The sequence below is a fragment of the Schistocerca americana genome, chromosome 1 (genome assembly GCF_021461395.2).
Source record: "Schistocerca americana isolate TAMUIC-IGC-003095 chromosome 1, iqSchAmer2.1, whole genome shotgun sequence".
Taxonomy (NCBI): Eukaryota; Metazoa; Arthropoda; class Insecta; order Orthoptera; family Acrididae; genus Schistocerca; species Schistocerca americana.
The window spans coordinates 798647694-798670629 of NC_060119.1; the positions used below are offsets into that span (position 1 = coordinate 798647694).

The 22936-nt window shown below is 38.1% G+C and overlaps 1 protein-coding gene across 1 annotated transcript in view; it reads left to right on the forward strand.

Moving 5' to 3' along the window:
* LOC124612597 (kinesin-like protein KIF11-A) overlaps window positions 1–22936 on the forward strand; it is a 231033-nt gene that overhangs the window by 163186 nt on the left and 44911 nt on the right. Inside the window, exons 9-11 of the mRNA XM_047140884.1 lie at window positions 1868–2007; window positions 13047–13162; window positions 16074–16259. Of these exons, the coding sequence (XP_046996840.1) occupies window positions 1868–2007; window positions 13047–13162; window positions 16074–16259 (442 nt within the window). The remainder of the gene's footprint in view (window positions 1–1867; window positions 2008–13046; window positions 13163–16073; window positions 16260–22936) is intronic.

Consider the following 22936-nt stretch of genomic DNA (forward strand, 5'->3'; position numbering starts at 1 on the left):
AATGTTTCCTGAACGGTTGAAATATGCTGAATTTAACCATAAAAGGGAGATAAAGAAATAGAATCAAATTTCCATCCAATTTCACTTTTGCCAGCATTCTCAAAAATTTTAGAAAGTAATGTACAATCGCCTTTATATCCGTCTTATCATAAATAACATACTGTCAAAGTTGCAGTTTGGATTTCTAAAGGATTCTTATATTGAGATGGCTATCTACACTTACAGTGAAAATGTGCTTAATTCATTAGACACAAAATTGCAGGCAACGGGTATATTTTGTGATCTGTTAAAAGCATTTGTCTGTGTAAATCACAATATCCTTTTAAGTATATTAGAGTATTATGGTGTAATGGGAAATGCTGCAAAATGATTCAAAACTTATATCTCTGGCAAGAAACAGGGTGTTACCAGGAAAGAGATGTATTAAGCTGTCAGGCATCATCCACCTGGGAAGTAATTACATGTGGGGTCCCACAAGGTTCCATATCAGGCCCTTACTTTTTCTCGTGTATATAAATGACCTTTCTTTAGTAACATTACCTGATGCCAAGTTCTTTTTGTTTGCTGATGATACAAACATTGCAATAAATAGCAAGTCAAGTGTAGTCTTAGAAAGATAGGTTAATAAAATATTTATTGGTATTAATCACTGGTTCCTAGCCAATTCTTTGTCACTAAACTTTGGAAAAACACACTACATGCAGTTCAGAACTTGTAAGGGGTGTCTCAAGAGTATATGCCCAACATATGATGACAAGCAGATAGAAGAAGTGGACAGTGTTAAATTCTTGGGATTACAGCTTATTAATAAATTCAACTGGGAGGAGCACACCACAGAACTTCTGAAGTGTCTTAACAAATCTCTATTTGCAATGTGAATTGTCAGACATAGGTGATATAAAAATGAAAAAGCTGGCATTCTATGCTTACTTTCATTCCACAATGTTATATGGGATTATTTTTTGGGGTAATTCATCAGCCAAGCTAAAGTTTTCCGGGCACAAAAACGTGCAGTAAGAATTATATGTGGTGTGACCTCAAGAACATCCTGCAGAAGCCTGTTTAGGGAACTAGGGATACTAACTACTGCCTACTAATATATTTATTTCTTAATGAAATTTGTCATTAAAAGTATTTTGCTTTTTCAAACCAACAGCTCAATTTATGGAATCGGTACTAGAAGAAGATGAATCTTCACAAGGATTTAAAATCACTTACTCTTTTACAAAAAGGTGTGCATTATTCAGGAGCACACATTTCAATAACTTGCCAACAGCCATAAAAATCTTAACGACCAATGAAATTCAGTTTAAGAGAAGCTTAAAGGATTTATTGGTGGCCAACTCTTTCTACTCCATTGATGAATTTCTCAGTAGGACCAACTGTTTTTTTGTTTGTGTGTGTGGGTACAATTTAACTAAGTACAATCTAACTTCTGCGTCGTTTCAGTGCACTAATGTGTACTATTACATGTTAATTACCTTACAAGTGAAAAGGATTTCTAAGTTTAAATTCAGTGCATTAATGCAATCCTAGTAAATGAGTGTTTGTAAAATGTTTCTTTCATATAGTGTTAATTTAAAAAAAGACAGTCATTCCACTTGGGACCTGTGGAAGGTACATTAGCTTATTTGTTTAAGTTGTAAATATTTGTCTTGTAGTACTGTTTTTCTGGTATGTTCTACATCCTGGAGGACTGCCTCACTACGGATAAATTGGAATGAAAGTAAATCTAATCTAAAAAGTATTAGTATCTAAACACAGTGGTTTTCGACCACTGCTGCAATAGACAGTCGGGCATTGTATCATTTAGTAACTGCACACTTCGAATTTGCTTCGTTCATTATTTGTTTTTGTTATTTTCTAGGTCTGTTGAACAGGAGAATTCCCGAATCAGTCATGATTTTCGCTTAGAGTTCCACAAAAAAATTACTGAGATACAGGGTGACATCACAAATTTTTTAAGTGGGCATATAACGGCTTTAAATGAAATAAGAAAAACACTTGGTAAGATTTTCAGCAATTCAAATTTGCAATGAATTTAAATTTTGTAAGTTTAAATTTTATTTCTGCTTTCAAGATTTTTTAAAATTAATCTTGTACTATAATTTTCTGTTTTAAAACAATGTGAAATACAAGATGGAATAGTGATGATCATATGAAAAGGTTACCTGCTTGATCCCACAAGCAGCACTACCCCCTACCCTGCTATCCCTCCCCAGTCCTCCTCATCCCCATCACCCAGATTTCGTCTCCATTGGATGCAGTTTCTCGCGGTCGTGCCTCAGTGGTTGTGCGAGTTGTGCTTGCGTGTGTGTTTTCTGCATTAGCAAGTGGCTTTTTAACCAAAAAGCTCACAAGTTTAGCAACCTTTTTTTATGCCTTTAGCTACTCAGCATTGCCTCTATGCTGGTAGCAATCTATAATTTTCATAATATTGTCATTTTCTATTTTACGTTGTGTATTTAATTTGTTCAATTGCAGTAAACTTAATTTTGTTTTGGATAACTGCATAATTAAGGCATGTGTTAATTATTTATTTCATAACTGACTAAAACAGAGTTGACCACAGTAAATTATTTTTGTGATGGCAACCTGTTTGTCAGAATGTGACCATCTTCAGACCATTTATATCATGATGGTAAGTGGTGGCAGTGAATGGAGTAGAAGTTGTGGCTCCATGGACTGTTGACTGCAGTTACCATTCTGGGAACCATAACACCTATTTCATTCACTGCCACCACCTACCATTGTGATGTTCTGCAGATACTCACATTCTGACCAAAACCAATTATTAAAAATGAATATTTTGTTGCAACCAAGACTGTTTTTAATCCATTTTAATGTATTTTTGCTAGAACGCTGCTTTTATCAAGGAGAATGTTCAGAAAAATTATTTATTTATTCTGGCAAGAGTATCTCATAACCAACCAGGCAGTCATATTTTATCAGTACATTCGTAAGGACACGTGATGCTAGATATTATGTTCAGTGTGCAATCTAAACACACAAAATTGATTATCAGCTTTTTATTGGGGGGGGGGGGTGGCAGAGTTTATATTAGTTTGTGAAAATTCTGAACAGAGGTAATTAAAGACAGGCATATGTAGTTTTGAGCTGAGGCAGTGAGGGGAGTTGCTGAAAAAAATTGTAATGCTGGCAAAAAGAAACATTTTACCATTTAATTAGATGCAACAGGGTATTGTAGTGTGTTTAGTGCAATCTATCTTGTTCAAGGAGTGCCATCAGTAAAGGAATAGTTAGAAAATGTTCTTTGTTTAACAGGTGGATACAATTTGGATACTTGATAAGTAAGATATGTTCGCATTTATAAGTACATGATCTGTGATCCAAGATAGTGGGGCACATAAACATTGAGGAACCAGTGAAACACTAGCCCTGTGCCGGGACATGTCTCGAGATCTTGAAGGTGTCAGCTGGTGCCGACTCTACAATCTGAACTGCCAACATTGCCTATCACACTAACAATGAGGTGGCTGATGTTTTTCATTATGACTCCTCTTGTGCATGCGTAAACCACTTTCACTTACCAATAATGCTCAACCGTTCCATGGAGTAGTCTTGGTGCAACTGTGGTAGCCATTCTTTCAGCAGGGGCACATATGACACCAAAGTATTAAAAGTTTATTCTGGTTTATAGCTTTTACTAACAGCTGTTGGTCCCAAATGGAGACTCCATGGATTTCCATGTAATGGCTGGCTGCATCAGTGGATGCTGGAACTGAGTTGTTGGCTAAAGTTTGCAATGGGCCACCCAATGTGCAGATGTTCGCAACACCTATAAGTTTATGATATGGAAAACTGATTCACAATTCAGCTATTCCACCATCTTACATTTAACTGACAGCCCTTTGTCAAGTTTTACTGAGTTGGAAGCATTAGAAACCAGTAGTTCACCATCTTGGGTGGTTTAGAATTGGGACGGAAAGTGGTAGTCTGGTTGCAGGGTGACATGTCATCAAGGAAAAAAAATCATTGATTAAGTATACATTTTATTAGTGAACATACAACAACAATCATAAAGAGGCTCTGAGGTGGCATGACATTCCAGGGTGTTACAGTGCGTGTGGAAACGCTGAGGTAAGCAGATGGCCTCCAATAGCTTGCAGTGAGTCAGCAGCTATGCTGACACACGAGGTTTAGGGTGTGTGTGTGTGTGTGTGTGTGTGTGTGTGTGTGTGTGTGTGTGTGTGTGTGTGTGTGTGTGTGCGCGCGCATGCCGGAAGGCACAGAATCCCGCCTTGGACCCCGAAGAGGAAGACAGCTCTCAATAGCAGGGCCTGCCCTTGTAGTGACACACACATACAACAGTATGTCCACACTTTGAAGGTGGCTGGGCGGCTGCACCGCCATGCTCTTGAACAATAGCTCTCCACGATAAGAGGCAGGCGGTGACAGGAAGTAGGCCCAGAGGTGGCCTATATTGGACTCAGGCTCAGTGTGTCTGCAGTTAGCGATGTCTGTCTTGTGGTGGCAAGTCGTAGATTCAGATCAACTTGTAGATCAACGTGGATCTCCTTTCGGTGCTTGCTCTTGCCAGACTACAGCTTTATAGATAAAAATGATAGGCACGGTGCATATTTGTTATGCCAAGTCATCAGTTCCTGTCACATAGCCGAACAAAGCCTGTGGTTCGGACCTTAAGTAAACTAGCCACCACCTGACAATGGCTCTCGTCTTTTTGCAGTATCATTATTACGATGCAGATCCCTCGGTCGTGCCATCAATGTGCCAATCTCCTGATAGGTGTCAGTGTGTCACACAGTGGGTACTTGTTGGTGCAACTATGCTTGTTTGGCTCTAGCCTGCTCCCAAGGCCCCTTGCATTAGTCACAGCAGTGTCAGTAGCACCGAAAAATAATCATGGCTGTACATCCCGTTCACAGTCTGAGGAAATATTTTCTGAAATTTTTAAGTGTCATTCAGACAATGCGGAAGTCTCCCTGTGCTTGGGACTGTTTTTTGTGCATGGTAGAAGTGCTCATCCATTGTTACATCTGGATTCGTCAGTTTTAAATGAATTATTAAGGCCACCTAAGAGACAAGTGGTAAGCGTATGCAGTCTTCCAGATTGCTCAACTTTGGATGAGATTCTGAAATAACTTGGTGCGTAAAATCAAGTTTTGTGCTCATCCGAACGGGAACTTGAGTTGAGCATTACTTTTTGTTTTTACAGACAGTGTGCTGTAGTCTTTTTCAGTGTGTTTCATACTGACTCATCACACTGTCTGAAAATTTCAAATGTTCAAATTTTTTTGGGTATGTATCATATATGACTTTCAAATTCATAGCTGAAATCTGGACATTTCAATGTTGTTGCCTCATGGTTATCTGTAGTATATTACAGCTCATCCATTACTATAGAGAATTGTTAGGATGTACATTGTGGACAATGTATTCCAAGGTTTGAACAAAGCTGGTAAAATGCTGATCAGCTGGTATAAAAGTCCCTATAATATTTCCTTTCTATTGATGGTTTAGGCAGTGCTTTTTCTCTTGTGTGGGACTGGTACCTTATTTGTCTTCAAAGAGCTGAAAAATAGTTCTGGGCTTTTGACTTTGCTACACCTATATTTAGGAAAGAGAGAATAACACGATAATGAAAACACAAAAAATAAGTTTTTAGGGACTACTATGAAACTGATTGACTGTAACAAATTGCCTCAACGAGCATTTTCACAGTTTCTGTACAAAAATCTTTTACATCTGAGGGCAGGAGTGTGTTAATGTTGGTAACCGATACCATCACACCCTTACTTGTGGCATCAATCACTAGATGACACTCCATTCAGTGAAATTTGTGTGAACCTTGCCTAGCGATAAGCAATCCCTCTTTCCACTGTTCGTGGCTGCGAAGTTCAGTTGTTTCTGAGAGAGCCTTGCTAATGGATTGAGTCATCTTGCTGAATGCCTTTGAGAAAATCATCTGTAGAAGGAACAGACGGACAAGTCATGGACTAAAAATGCTCAGATTTCCTGTTAAAGGTGGTGAAAGATTATGGAAGTGTATTTTGAATTCAAATGAATGAATGCATTAGTTACAAGTAATAACTAATAAAAGAGCTCTAACCACTCAATACTGCTGAAATTTACACGATGGTGTAATGCAGCAACTGCGCATCATGCAAACTGGGGTATATGCCCCGGGCGGCAGTTTCTGGTGTGGGAGGAAAGACATTATTTCACAAAGCGCCTAGCATCCAGCGCACATCAGTCTATCGATTATTCATATGATTTTGAAATGCATCCCTGCTGAATAACAGGTAAGAAAGATTACGTATTATCTTCTCGATGTATCCAAGAAAATGAAATTTTGGCAGAAAATTTTTTTTTTTTTCCAGAAAGCTACACTGGTAAGGGCCAGTTGTACAGTCCCCGGCTAGCAGCCACTAAACTTCTATTCTGGGAGTAGTGCGGAAAACATGTTGTATGAACACGTAATAATGCTTAACCCGAAAATAAATGCGGGGTAACTAAACCGGTGATGGTGGCAGGGTTAGTCAAGTTAACTGGAGAATAATTTTTAACCCTGACAGGAATAGTTACAATATTAGTGATTGCAGGATTGTTAGAACGAGGAAGGAGGAGAAAAATTATGGAAGAATATGACGAATCCAAGTTTATATAAAATTTTGTACTACTACTTTTTGATTTCATGCTTCAGAAGCTAGAGCATTTGAATGAAATGTGAAACTATTTCCTAACATGAAGCTTTTTGCTTGTAGTAGGCCTAATAGGCATTTGATATTGGTGCCTCGTGATTATATTCTATTATTATAAAAATGACCTTTTGTGCCAAAACAGTGTTGTTTATTCGTTGTGTTAAAATTGCTGCAGTATTAGGCAGACCTATTTCGTGGTATCTAGCAGACAGTGACAAAATACATGTAATCAGATCGAGAAAGCACACCAGTATTGGGTACTATTTGATTTTTCATGTGGCAAAACCTTTGACGAACTTTGATGAGCTAATGGATTCTTTCCCAAAAGGAAAGCACACCATGTAAAGCTGTACTAAGGTTAGTGAGAAAAGCAGTTCTAGGAGCTAAGAATTGAAGAAATGTATACTGTCTTGCTTGTCTATTGTCTTTAATGGTTTTATGTTTCCTATATTTAATTTTATGTCACACAAAACATAAAATTATTAGCTAATAGGCAATAAAAGAGTGCAAATTTTGTGAAGAGTTCCTGTTCTCCCGGTTACAAATACTCCCATCCAGTATATATTAAGTTTTTTTTAATCAGGGGTAGGTTGTCAAACTGGCCGACTGGGAGCAAGAGAGGTACCACAGGACATTTTAATTTCCACTGTCCAGAATACAGTTCGATGGCACTCATTACAAATGTTACACATTTGAGTTCCACCGAGCGAAATACAGTGACGTGCGATGGAAGAATGCTGTGTGAAGAGGTGTGGCACTACACTTTGGCACATTTGAGATCAAATGTTTCCTCAAACACGTTCATTTTATGTATCAGACTCTCCAGAAAGATGTGCGCTACAAAATGGACTTATTTTTTAAAGTCTATTTTTAAAATTTTTGGCATCCTACCTCAAACGCCCGAGGTAGGAGGGGTGCCACTATCTAGTGTTGTCCCGGTTTGGAAATATCGTAGATCCGGGCCTGATCCACAGAGCAGTATTAAGTTGTGATGGGGAAGTGGGTAGTCCCATGTGAGGTGTGTTCGCATTTAGTGAGTTTGCTGTTTCCTTTTCGTTTATTGCTCTCACATCAAATGAAAACAAAACTGATTTCTGTGGCCGGGAGTTATCGAGTCCATTAAAATACATTTACATAATTACAGAAGGCTAAAATATGTTATTAGTTTGATTTTATTTTATGTCCCCTTTCTGACAGTCAAGCAGTTATCGCCTTGGAGAACAATGAAGTTATTTTTGTCGATTTGATGAAGAAATGTGGCTTTGTTTAATCTTTTCCACTGAGCCAATCAATTTATTTGAAATGGTGTGTTTAATTCCACACTTTTGGCTAGTTTCAACTGTTCGCTGCATTTCAAGTCCACATTTTCATCTTCTAGCATATTTGGCATTATGCCACAATAAAGAACCAAACATGAGATAATACAGTACTGGTACTCGAAGAAAATCCACATCCAAATCTGGACACCCGAATGTGCACTTTCAGCCAAATTATGCATTTTAGTATGGTTCACGAAATTACCGTGCTCTTGGAGTATCCTCTAATGTCTTGTTACTTTTATACAATTATGTAAGATCTTTTAATGTTTTACACATACGAACATACGGGCTTCCTGTGGCGTCGTAGCTGGGCAAGCGAGGTGATGCTTGTTATCTGGCGCTCTCTGGCAGCTGCTGAAATGAACCTATTTTTAATAGGTCACAGGAAAATGTTGCGAATAGTGGTTTGAAGAGCGTTAATTTCAAAGTAAATTTCCTTTTACGCAAGATGAACTGTGTTTGAGAATGTATGATGATTTTCTTAAATCACAGAGCGTTCAACTCTCGTTTAAAAATCAGCCCTTCAAGTATGATGATATAGAATAATTTGGAGCCCAAAAGATCTGACATTTATGTTGTTCTTAAAAATTTTGCTGGCACATTTGTGTCATGTATCTTAAAGTGTAACACATGCAAGAAGGGTCATCATTATATGTGAAAGCTTTTCTTTTTTTGTAGCAAGCACTACGTTTATTAATTTAGACGTTTAAGTTTTCCTATTTGTGTGTTCGCGCTACTTAAATGATGTTGCTATTGGCTGACTACATCATGTGTCCTAGGTTCTGAATATCCACTGTTGTCGGCTGGCGAGATCACGTGACTTGAGCTATGACTGGCTTACAAAAGCGCATCGCCATCTTGATTTCAATGCTTCGGAAAGAAACATGCGGTGTTTGGTGGAATTCGAATTTATACTTTCGTAATATAAAAAAAACAATGTACATGTTGCTGCACAACAGACATCTTCCCAAATCCTGTTTTGTTCCCTGAGTTTCTTTTGCCAAAGTGCTGGGAAATTCTACGCCGATGTATAAAACCATAACCATTTAAACTTTTACAGTTCCGAGGAAAAGTATGCTCTCACTTAAAACGGAAAAAGTGTATTTTCACCCGGGAGGAAGTTTACTGTTAACTGGGAATTCCGGGACTAATCCGGGAATTTTTTTTCCTCATCTACATACACACCCTGTTTGTGCCTGTGAGCAAGTGGTTACACAGGAGGGAACATGAGAGAATAAGCATATCTTGCCGGCTCTACTAACACTACAATTCTTTTTAAATCAGTCACATAGCTTTCGCACGATCACAGCCCTAATTATAGCTATGATGTAAATCTTTGGTATTGGGGTACAATTATTTTCCCTGCTGTTTCTGATGAAGGAAGCAAAACTGAGTAAGGAAATAAGTGTGTAGGTGTCTGAACTTTTACATAATTGTGAATTACGTCGAGGTGGTGCACTTAAAACTCAGTTGCAGCTCCAGCATTATAACAGTATAAGTTGGTTGACATCCTTCACTGGGTCCCATTTATACTTAAAGGAGAAAATTTAAAAGAGCATTAAGTACCCATGATCATCACAAAGTTGTTTGCACATGAAGCAGTGGATAGTGCAAGACTCGAAGCAGCAAAGTTATGACTTCCTTTGATGTTTCGCTAAAAGACTAACTACTACTCAACACGACCAAACACCAGCGAATGCATACCGAACATAACAGAATGTTTTCTTGTGCTTGCCCACTGTTTACACATCACTCTGATAGAAACCTGGGGCTCAAGTGAGCAGTTTGTTAGTGCTCTCTGCCATTCTGGTGTCTGTTTCATGAACATTTATAGGATAGCGAATGGAAGGGAACACAACAGAATGATGATTCCATCATGCAAATGTTTTCAAATACTGAGATTATGCATTTGGTAGTAAGTTGTTTCTCTCTGTGAAAAAGGCTAAGCATGAAAGGGAAAATTACATTATAGACAGGATTTGTTTCACATACGAAGAAAACAATGTAATGTGAAAGAAGAGATTTGAATCGCATGTTTCTGAACATTTTCAAAAACATCTGAGGCATGGTGCATAGTGAGTGACCTACGAATCAAACTTAATTGAATGTCATTTGCTCGCACCTGCCTACCGTTTGCACACGAGAGAATGCAGTTTGCGCTGATGTTCGTTTGCTTAGTGTTAACCAAGCTTAAGATATCCTTGGAATAAAGACCTCATTCCCAAAATTTAAGGACTGAAATGTAAGGTAGAACAGTCTCTTGAATGGATGCACACACAAATTGTGTAATGATCTGGAAATAAAGGTATTTAAATTAGTGCATGAAAGCTTGAAAATAAAGAGTTATGTTTGCAAACACTCGATGGAAAAATTTCTTTTTATCAGGTCGTATCAAAAGGAATCATCCAATTAAAAATCATATCTATTATTATGTTTGAGATACGTGTGTGAACAACATACTGTTGGAAAGAGCAAACACTCGGGTTTTACATGGTTTCCACTTACGTAGCGGCAGTGTGTGCCCACTTCCATTCTAGTAAAGAGCATTAGATGATGGCATGAAACAGGTTGTTTATGTAAAGGCAAATCGCTGGGCCATCCCTGAATATCTAACACAAGGAGTTCTAAGAAATTCAGGAGTTATCAGAAATTCATTCGCTGTGCAGCTCAACATGCCCCCAATGTGTGCTACATTGACGTTTACACACAAAACCATACGAAATTCAGCTACTGCAAGCTTTTAGTGAAGTTGACAAACAACAATGTGTGGAGTTCTGTAATTTTGCTCTTAGCAAGATGGAGGATGACGGTTTTCTTCCACACTTAGTGTTTAGTGACGAGGCAACATTCCATTTAAATAGAAAGGTGAACTGTCGTAATGTGAGAATATGGGGTATGGAACAACCACGTGGAGTTGTACAACATGAGAGGAATTCCAGAATTTATTGTGTTTTGTGCAGTTTCACAGAAAAGGTGTATGGTCCATTTTTCTTTGCCAAGAACACTGTTATGGGAAGCACCTGTCTCGATATGCTTGAAAACTTTCTTTTCCCATAGTTGGAAACTGATACGAATGACTTCATTTACCAACAGAATGGGGAACCGCCACACTGGCAGCTGGAAGTGCGGGAATTTTTACATCAAAGGATTACTGAACAATGGATTGGTTGCACTGGACCAAATGATTCAGCCTTAGTTTACTGGTCTCCGAGGTCACTGGATCTGGGTGTATGTGATTACTTCTTGTGGGGGGGGTCTATAAAAATGCATCTTGTGTGGGGTATATAGAACATCTATGAAAAGGTATGGTGGTGGTGGTGGGGGGGGGGGGGGGGAGGACAACAAAACTTTGGAGTTTCTCTTTCATATAAAAACAAAATTCATTGTATATGTTGATCAGTTTCAGAAATATAGACATGCCAGATTGGATGATTCTTTTCAATACACCCTATATTTCGCATTTTTGAGAGGGAGAATTACGAGGATGGTGTGATATGTGCGGTAAATTTCCACGTGTGAATGGCTGGTAATCTTGATTGTACAAAGTAAAGTGTGAAGAATTTCAACACTGTAGAGTGTAAAGCTGTCTGAATTGTTCAGTACATCAACTGGGATTAAAAGTCAAGACAACAGTATTTGTGCTGTTATTAATTTTCATTTGTAGGGTTGGTCTGCCACACAAATCAAAACAGAACTAAATTAAGTTTACACTGACTCTGGACCATTATTGAAGACTATTTACTTTTGGATTAATGAATTTAAATATTGTTGAGGTAGCACTGAAAACGAAGCGTGCTCCAGCCATCCAAATGAGGTCGCCACAAAGGAAACCATTGACAAAATCACCGTATAAGAATGCATGACATTGCTGAGACTGTAGGCATCTTAACTTTGTGATAATGTGATGTCCTGCTAGGAGAATTGGCTACGAAGGGGTTGTGTGAGAGGTGGATGCCGCAATTCCTCACAGTCGACCAAAAGCTCATGTGGTACAACATTTCAGCACAATGTCTGGTAATGCTTAATCACAATCCGCATCACTTTTTGTGCTGATTTGTGATTGTTGATGAAACCTGGATCCACCATTACACACCAGAGTCAAAATGACTATCAAAACAATGGACAGACTGGAAAAAGTGCACCAAAGAAGGCAAAGGCTATTTTATCAATTGGTAAAGTGATGGCCACTGGTTTTTGGGATTTGCAAGGAATAATAGTCATAGATTATTTGGAAAAAATCACAACCATAATTGGACCCTTTCAAGATTGTTGTATTGTTTGAAACTTGCCTAGGCTGAAAAATCAAGATTGTCATGCAAAAAGTGCTCTTTCTCCAGGATAATGCACCATCCCATACATCAGTGATAACATTGGCATAAGTCCATGACTTGTGCTTTGAATTGATTCCCCATTCACCCTGTTCCCCACGCTTCGACCCAAGTGGCTACTTCCTGTTCCCTGTCAGTATTGGAGCATCTTCACATAAACAGCTTGTTTGGATTGTTACTTATTTTATAGTAATCCATGGCTTGTTGACAGTAAAAACTTACTGCAAAATGTCCTCCATGTTGCACTCAAATTGTTCCATGCAGCGTTTGAAAGTTAAAAGGTATAACCGCTTGTCGACTGTCAGCATCCGTCACACCAACAGTTTTATGACCATTTTATCACGTTCTCATCAACACACCAATGGTTTCTGTTACTTGAGCGCGCTTGTTTGATGACATTATCAGAATCATGTCGTCAACCTTCTCACTAAGCCTGCAAAAATACCAGAACTTGTACCAGAGCCATATATACAAAGGTAGCACTGCTTCATAATAAATATGTTTCTTCTCCAGACGTGTGCTACACAGACCATGCACCACAGTTCCTGAGTACCTCAGTATCTATCCCAAGTTGATGACTCAAAATTTATGGTTCTACTAACAACTAAAAGACCATTCTTAACATATTATATTTGAGCAAACAAAACGTGCATGACAACATTACAATGCTTATTATGTGAATTACATTTTCAGGAAAAATTTATTTTAAATTTCAGATGAAAGTGTACAGAAGAAAAATGAAGATCTATCCATATTAAGTGATGATCTGGCTTCCTTAGTAAATATGCTAACAACTACCTTGCAGACGTGGAGCAAAAAATCTTCTGAGAAGGTAATTTGTCAGGAAATTCAGGTGACTATTAATAATTTAGTGTGACCTGACTGGGAGAGCATACGACTTCAGCAGCAAAGACACACTACGCTCCATGTAATGTTCAAAAATTTCTGATTAATTATACATGCTGAGGCTACAGTGGAATGACAGTTTGCATAAATATTCTGCATGTGAAGCTCGACATTTATGCAAGTACTAAAACACAGAAACTGTGAAGAACTGAATTGGGTATTCTGTTTCATGAGAGTACAGTATCAGATTTAATTCCATGTGACACTGTTGAAACTGGAGTGTGAAAGACTGGAGATTCAGTGTAACTGAATGTTCAGGCACTATCTATAAAAATGTGCTGATTACCTGAAAGAGAATAACTTTGCACATCTTTTTTTAATAGCAGAAAATACTTATGCATATATATATTTTGTACCCTGCTTTGTGGAAGTGTTTATTCTACACACAGTGAGAAATGTAAATGTTATGTCCTTACTGAAGGAACGTATTATGTGTGGATAAGAATAACAGTGATTGACCGCAAAGCGCAGTTGAGCATGAATAGGGATGTGTTGTAGGCTTGCCATTGCATGCATGTACAATTTGACTGTAGTAACAACAGGTGTACAGTTCGGTACTGAACATCCGCTCACACTCTCTGTTAATATGCAATATTGAGTTCACTTTACAGGGTCACAATATCCTTGTTGCTTAACGAATGTACTACTGTGTATAAAATAAATGTTTTCCTATTACTTATATACCTCAACAAAAGTGAAGGGATGAGCACTGTCTTTATAATAATCAAAATGGTTCACATTTAAATGGTGAATTTTATACAAAGGGGATGCTCAAGGTTACTGCTTGTGAATACAATAACTAAAAACATTAAAATAGTAGCAACTGCTTAAGTACATGCCAATCTGTGTAGTGTCCACGTAATATGTCATACTTAATGCAGAGGCATATTCATTAAGAATGATAAGAGATTTATTATGGAAGTGTGGCAGATGCCACTCAACGATGTCTGCAGACAGTAAAGGAAGACAAATTTCAACAAAGGATAAATCCCACTTCCTACCTCGACATGTTAACTATGCTGTTATGGTCCATGGAAGAGTCACTGAAGTTGGTGAAGGATGTAATTATATTACTTTCTATAGTCACTTCATTGTTTGTGTGTGGCATACAGCACTACTCCACTACAATGGTATTATTTGTTCCACTGCTTCCACTAACAATTTCTTAATTTCTGCCACAGAGATGCTATTACTGTTTGTTGTTGGAGAACCCAAACCGTTTAGTGTATGCTGCACAATATCATCACTTTCTTAATTATAATATTGTGATACGTAATTTTTTTGTATCTGAAACCGAAGGTTATGATAACAGTTAACAAAGAATTCTTTCTGACACTGAATAATTGTATCTTGTGAACAGTAACACACAGTTTTCTCTTGTAATATCCATATATGTGATGACTAGTAGCATCATATTGGAATAAATCAGAGTTTTTCTCATTGTTCTCTCTCTTTTTTATGCTGGTTGCCTATACAAGGTGATTCAAGAAGAAAACTCCCTTACTAAACATTTGTGGACTTCTGTTTATATGAACTTTTTTCTTTAGTTTTACTTGTACAATAACATATTAAAATATTTGGATATTTTCGTGAATCACCCTGTAGATTAAATGAACCAGGCCATTCCTGGTCCACACAGTATTTTCCCGTAGAAACTTTGACAAGATCTTTGTGACCCTTTAGAATGTCTGCAGTTCTTAAGACCACCTTTGTTAGAGGCAATAGTTACACTATTCTCTCTCTTCTTCTCGAAATATTCCCACACTGATCCCACAAACCCACATTTCTCACCACACAAGGCGTGAGCAGATTGCTGAACTTTCCATTAAACGCCCACACTTGTCTGCACACTCCTGCTGCAAGTTTCAGACATTCTGTAGTGTAAATACAAAGAAATAGAGCACACAAAAGCGGATCACAACTCTTAGGCTACTGGTGAAAAGCATTGTCAGCAACTAGCTGCTAACTGCTACCTGCAGTAGCAGTGTGATTTGACAATGGCGAATGGAAGTATCAACTAAGTGCATTCTCTGATCAGTAAAAAGCTAGACATCAATCACTTTGTTGTTCTCATCCACATATAATTTGTTCCCTCTCATGTTGGTGAAATGCTGCTAATGGGTAATTCTTCGTTTAATCTAATCTGCTATATGTTCATACAAATTGCATGAAACAAACTAAACAGAAATACATGAAACAAAATCCATTTTTCTATAAAATTGAATCAATGACTAATTTTTTAAGATTCTGCTATTTGTTTTTATTAATAAATAGTTAATGCAGTAGAGCTAAAATATTCTGTCACACATTCAGAAATCAATGAAGTGGATTAGTGATTGCTAAGGATTGTATACTATTTCCCAAGGGTTAAAAATAAAATAAAAAATAAAGCAACAATGTAGGATTGGGGCTTGAATCAATATTCTGCCTTTCTTGGAGAATTTTTTCCCAACATAGAAAAACAAGTGTTTGTTACTAAAAGACGTTGAGGAACAGTCATATAATGAAGATGAGAAACATCCAGGATGTTCAAATTTTGGCATTTATTTCTAATTGATCTCAAAGACCACTGTTTAACTAGGTGTATTTAAACATTGAACCAGGTTCTGTTAACATCAAAGGTGGGTCATTATTTTTTATTTGATGAGAGTTGATTAATATCTTAAAAGGATCAATCTTTTCTCATGCAAACTTCAAAACATTACAGCTTGCTGTATCATGTTGTGTGTAATTGTAGACTGTAAGGTGTCACTTGCACAGAATAAAGGCAGCACTGCCTTACAAAATTCAGGCCACTTTAACTACCTGTCATAAGTGAAAAATATGTTCTGCTTCAGATAGGTGCAGCACAACAAAATACACAAAATCTTCTTCAAGATGCGAGAAGCATAACAGATACAGAAATAAACTCGGTACACAGTTTCTTGACCGAAAGATTTTTACCCATAACCCAAAATCTTCAACATCAAATTCTTCGCTCAAAAGCCGAAAATGATGGTTTTGCACGCCTTGTGAATGAGCAGGTGAGTAATTACTGTGTAAACCATAATTTTTGGTGTTTCTTTACTGTTGTTGAAATATAGCCTAAGCGTGTTTCATGTGATGAGAATATAGTTAAAAAACAAGAATTATTTGTGATCGGAATAGAAAATGAGTAAACAGGTTTAATTCTAACAAAGATGTTATCCATTTTCTCAAATGTGTTAGAATGTGTGTCCTTACATTATGATATCGTAGAAGATATGTAGTTGTTTAATTTGACCTGCTAAAATAACATCTGTGCAATTACTCGTCTGTTGGTATATCTTCTCGGCAGCAGACACTGTTAATAGATTCTAAGCTTTACAGACTATTTGCCAGCCATTCACATTTCATTTTCAGTATCCTGAAAGTAGTGCAGTCAATGGTGTTACCCCATTTACTTGTGATGTTGTTCATCCAGTAATTATCCATAATGACAACGCTGTTTGACATTGCTCTTTTATGATGTAGGTTTGTAAAACTATTCACAAATTCGATGTGTACCCATCATTGGCCATTTCTAACAAGAACAAAGTTACAGTTTGGCAGATTAAATCCCAACAAATTTGGGGAGGGGACAATCATATATGGTGTAGGTAGGCTGCTAGTCCCGTATGATGCACACATTTCAAGTTTTTGCAACGCTAAATGGTGCTGTTGAGGTATGATGTTAGTGTGGTTTTAAAATCTGTTGTTAAACAAATAATGCCAGCACTCAAATTGGCAGAGCAGTTTATTTACAGTGAATGTTTAAAGTAATGGTGTTGTAGAAAGATGGCAATTTCACTAGATGGTTTCATTTGGATGATTCTTTGGATGCACATAGAGGTGCAATTGACAACAGTGTGTCAAATAATTTTCTTCAACACTTGGTAGTCTGCAACCTCAAAAGAAAGAAAGTTAACAATTGCATGGAATGCATTTGTACTTGAGAATACGAACAGCCATCAGCTGTACAAAGGAATGACAACAATCAAAATTTGTACCAGATCACGACTCGAACCAAGATTTCCTGCTGTAACAGCTGCAGTGCCTGTTCCTTCAGACTTGCATGCTTGTCCAAAGGGTCACTGCATTGTTCTTTTTAACCACACATGCACTGCAATATCTTATTGTGTACAGATTGTGTTGCATGAGTGACAACATATGTAAGTTTGGGTATGCCCATGGCTCATGCATGGATAGCTGAAGTGGTTAAGGCAACCACATGTGTAAAGTGGGAGATCCGTATTTGAGTCCCAGTCCAGCACAGATTTTCATTGTCATCATTCTCTTATACAGCTTGTGGTTGTTCATATTCACATCTGTGAATACATTAAGGGTGCACTATTCTTATTGACAACTGGTTGCAGAATTTGACTGTGATTCTGCGTCATATGTTGCTTATTTTGTGACAATCAGCCAAAATAGACTGTTCCTAAACACAGGGATGCTGTGTGCAACGTGACCGAAGAGTATCAGCATGGGGCTCACAGTAAAACACAAGCATAAGGGCATCCTGCATGGAAGGGTAACTAAGTCCCGCATAAAGATTACCCTTCCTTAGAAACTGAATAAGGCCTAAATTAATAAAATGTAGTCTGGCTTTTCTGAGCTGTGGTTGTACAGACACCCATACTTGTATAGTGCAATGTAACATTTACTTTAATATCTGTAATACTTCAGTATTGCCTGTTCCTTAAGCTACCTCCACCTAATAGTATTTCATATTTACGTAACAAGCAGGGACCTGAAAAATTTGCAGTTTCCAGTAGACGTAAACATACAAGCGAATTCTGTCTCAAGTGCAGAAACACAAAATTACGCATAAATGCTATTTTGTAGTGAATTGTATTTTATCAGAGCAAGTTTGAAATAGCTTTGTTTTCTGCAGGTAAATACTGAAAATGTACTCAGTTTGTAGCTGTTGGTATGGTAAATCTAGTGAAGCCCAGTTTCTGTAGATAATGTATGTAAGAACTTGTTTGCAAAGCAACAAATGTATGACTGCAATGACATATCTGCTCTTGATGCTTTGTTGAAAGGCTAGTTCTATTATTCAGAATGGTCTGTGTAAGCTGTATATCACGTAATGCAATGTAGGGCTCTGCTAGCGAAAGTTCAAAATTTGGCATAATGTGGACACTTAAACAGGTTTTAGGAGGTTACTGTTTAGAGCTGTGGTTATGTAAAGTACTGCTTGAGTTCGGGCTTGAACTACCTTGTTCATGACATTGCCAACATCAGCAAGCAGTTTTGTGGTAGCTATTACTGAATGCTTTGCATTGTGCATTGCTCTTGTTTTCTTTTCTTTTTAAATGAGTATAGAAGCTAATAACACCAGAAGGGATCTGAGATCCCAGTAACTGTGTATAAAGTTCTGTTCTTCCAGAAACGCAGAATGCGGTTGTACAGTGGTTGCACTGCAAGGGAATTGCTTCCCTGCACTGCTACTATTATCTATGGCAGTCAAAATTCTACTTGGTTTATGGTCGTGAGCAACTGCCAGTTTATAGTGTCAGCACTCTCCACTTTAAAGTGACCACAAAGCAGTACATGTTAATGTATTTTGGTCATGCTGATGGCCTTAGTGTAACGTGTGAAAGTGGTTTGGGTGTGGCTTCGTCATTGGCACCTACATTTTTCGATATCAGCTTCTGGAACAAAGCTCAGTATTTACAGCAGAACTCTTTGCCCTGTATCAGGCCATGCAGTACATCTGGAGACACAGGCTCTTCAATTGCATCATCTGCTCCAACTCTCTGTGCCCTTCAGAACTTCTATGTGCTGTACATTGTCCATCCCTTCGTGAAACAGTTCCAGGAAAGCTGTCACTTGCTCACTCTTGATAGATCCACTGTGTCATTGTGGGTTCCTGGTCACATCAATCTGACGGGAAATGCAGCTGCTGCTGCTGCTGCTGCTGCTGCTGCTGCTGCCGCTGCTGCCAAGGCTGCAGCCCTGGTACCTCGGCCCATTAGTTCTTCCATTCCCTCCGAGGATCTCTGTTGCCGTCCGTCAGCAGGTGACGTCACTTTGTCAACACCACTGGTCCTCTCTTCGTGGGAACAAGCTCTGGGAAATTAAACCTTTCCCAGTGGCTTGGACAACCTCCTGGTCCTATCTATCTGAGATCATTTTAGTTAGGTTGCATATTGGGCCTTATCTTCTTAGCCATTACTGTTTGTCTAGTGGTGCTCCCCACCACTTTCTGCTTATTGCCCTCAACCTTTGACGGTTCGTCATTTCCTGATGGAATGCCCTTTTTCAACCACTCATGTTCCAACATACGTTTCCCATATGAATTATTGGTCGTTTTAGCGAACAATGTGCAGGCAGTCAAGTGTGTTTTATTTTTTACCCTTTACAACAATATGGCAAAGGAGATTTAATCTTTAGTTCAGCACCTCTGTTTCTCTACAGCATATTTTATGGACTTTTCTCAAAGTACCTGTATCTACCTTGGTTCTATCTGTAACGTTGTCAAGTATGTGTTGCATGGCTATGAATGCCCACTGACATCAGTCAGTATTACGATATTATGAAAGGATAGTTGCTACACACCATGGGGCGGAGATGGAGAATTGCAGATAGACAGAACAAAGAGACGGTTAGAAAGTGAGCTTCTGATCAATAAGGCATTCATTCAGAAATCTGACTGCCAAGTTTGGTTTTAGCAGCCAGAGAGTGTAGCCTTGTGTGTGTGTGTGTGTGTGTGTGTGTGTGTGTGTTTCCAAATGAAGGCCTCTTTGGCCAAAAGCTCACTTTCTTACAGCCTCTTTGGCCAAAAGCTCACTTTCTTACAGCCTCTTTGTTGTACGTATCTGTGACACAGCATTTCCACTGTATGGTGAGTAGCAACTATCCTTTTCGTAATATTGTTATATTCCATTCTGGATTTGCCATTGTTTGATTTTGCCAAAAGTAAATACCATGTGAATTTCTGAATTTTTGAAATGGGTGGGAAAATCATTCCTTTTCTCAACAGAAGGTATCATTTGTTGAAAAACTTAAGTAGACCCAAAAGAAGAAAATTAGCCAAAATCATTTAGGAGAAAAGCAAATGTTCCAGTCAGAAAGTTCCCAAATCATCAATTTTTTAGTCTGTTTCAAAATGCTAAGGCTTCATCCTCAGGCAGATAGTATGACAACCTTTCAAATTTAAACACACAATCATTTATAAACAAAAATATGCTAAATTTTCATGTTCTTAACAATAAGCAATACAGAGATCCAAATTTATGCTTCATGTATAAAGTTGTTACATTTCAGTTAAATGCCCTTGCAATACTGCAGTATTGCAAACCCAGTAAATAAAATTTTGAGTAGCCACAGTCTCAAAGCTCTCAAGGTAACTTATTGTCTGTATTATAAAAGTAGTTTACCAATCCAAAGAGTGGTTTTGGCAAACATCCACTATGGGCAAAAATGGTTTCGATGAGGAAAAAAAGGTGACTTGGATTAGGCACGGAAATATTTTGTTTTAATTACTTCCACATAAGCAGTGTGCTATGCGTCATTGGTGCCCACTTCTACTATCTTATAATAATTGTACTTCTGTTAATTAAATTTATGAAAGGTGCAAATTTGAAATAAAATGAGATTTGCATTAACTTTATAATTATTATTATTCCAAAATAACGAAAGTTCTACCTATTTCAAAGCCATTAAGGTTACTCAAGACATGTACGACTTTCTCCAGTCAGTGACATAAATTTTAAAAAGCATAGAAAATATTAAACCTATTTGGTGAGTGCAAGACTGATTTGCTAAACCCAATCACAAATCGAACAATACGTAAACAAAATGGCATCTGCCCTGCATCGATCATAACTGTGAGTGCCATTATGCCACTTGTAAAGCAAATAATAACATTACTGGGTGTTGCAGGATAGGAGCATGTAAAGCAGCTGTATATTATTGTTATTACTTCATCAGTACAAGCCGTTGCTGATTTCGTGCATATCTCCTTCCTATCCTCTCAGTGTGTGTTAATGCAGTCACTGTCACCACACAGTATCATTCATGAGCAAAATATACCTTCCCTTCCAAACAGCCCAAATGGAATAGATCGAAGCTTTGTTTTCCTTAATAGCAACTAAGCCACGTGCGCCAACAACACCCTTAGTAGAAATTAGCCATAGCCGCGCATTCATCATAACACCTCAGCGAAACACTTGTGTACCCAAAACAGGTGTAAATATTCGGATGTTGGTGGAAGTGCCACAGTTATAACAGCAAGGATTGCTTGCGAGACAAAGTTGTGTAAAAACATAATAGTAGATAGATTGCCAATTATAGTGGACACTTTTCATCAGATTCCACTGTCCGCCTCCGTAGCATTACCGCCTATGACGCAGGGGGCCCGGGTTCGATTCCCGGCAGAGGACTGGGTGTTGTGTGTCCTTCATAATCAGTTTCATCATCATTGACTCGCAAGTCGCCGATGTGGCATCACCTAAAGAGGACTTGCAATACAGCGGCCGAACTCCCCTGAATGGGGCCTCCCGGCCAACAGTGCCATTTGTTTATTTCCATTTCCATCAGATTCCACTGGAATTTGAGGGCAGACTTGGAATGTTTCCTGTAAGATAGTTAGCATTACACATTCAACGCTGATCTTCAAAATTGCCCTAACTGGAAAAATGGTACTCATTCACCAATTCAAATATGAATAACTCGGCACATAAAACAAGAAACCCTACACGGCTTCTATACCTTAGGTCGAAAAGTTATTTTACTCACTAAAATACAGGGATAAAAGGTAGAAGTTTCAGCATACTCACTCACATTATGCTTGCGGTATCTTACTATTTTTTGTCTCAAGTCCATTTTGAATTATTTCTGTGGTGGCTGCACTCCATCCTTCAAATACTTCCTCTTTGTTTGTTCTGAACAAATCTAGTGTGGCTTTACTGTTGGTTGCATCGTAGGGAACAAAAACTGAGTTACTCAGTTACTTCTGAAACCTCAACCATCTTATAATACAGAACATAGTAGGCAAACAGCTGTAAATACTTCATCACAACAGGACTCCAAGTCAAAACACTGCTCTCCACTCTCTGCTCTCTACATATTTCCACATTGCAGAGACAAAGGGCTCCCTGGCTTTTCCTGCTCTTTAGTCTCCACCTCGACTGTATTTTCATGTACAACACACCTCACTCAGTATGGTCTTAAATATGCAGGAAAAAACACAGTCTGTATCAGTGAATATCATTTACTGGGTAATTGGTTATTTTATCCCAGGACTATTGACTTGGCTACTCTCTTGCAGTTATTTTTCCTGGCAGCCCTTCTGATATCCCTTCTGATATTCCATAAAGCCAGCTGCCCATAATCACTGTCTCAAACCCCTACCCCTTGCGCAGAGCTTGAATTTGTGATGGGCATTTTGAATTACTTTGTAATTCATTAAGGACTTCCTCAAATTGTTGAATATAGGAATGCTATGATTTGTGGCATCTTTAACAATAAAAGTTTGCGCAATTTTCCTATTTCTTTCATCACACTATCGTAAGGATTGGATGCCTGATGATATAGTGTAATGGAAATAGTTCTAATCTTCTGATGTTGTGGAGCATGTTTTCAGACTTTTGATCTGAATTATGAACTGTTGTCCAATTCCATCTTCTTCACCTGTCTAACTTCATGCAAGAAACTACTTAAGGAAGTGCAAATGGGCCCCTTATTAGTTATC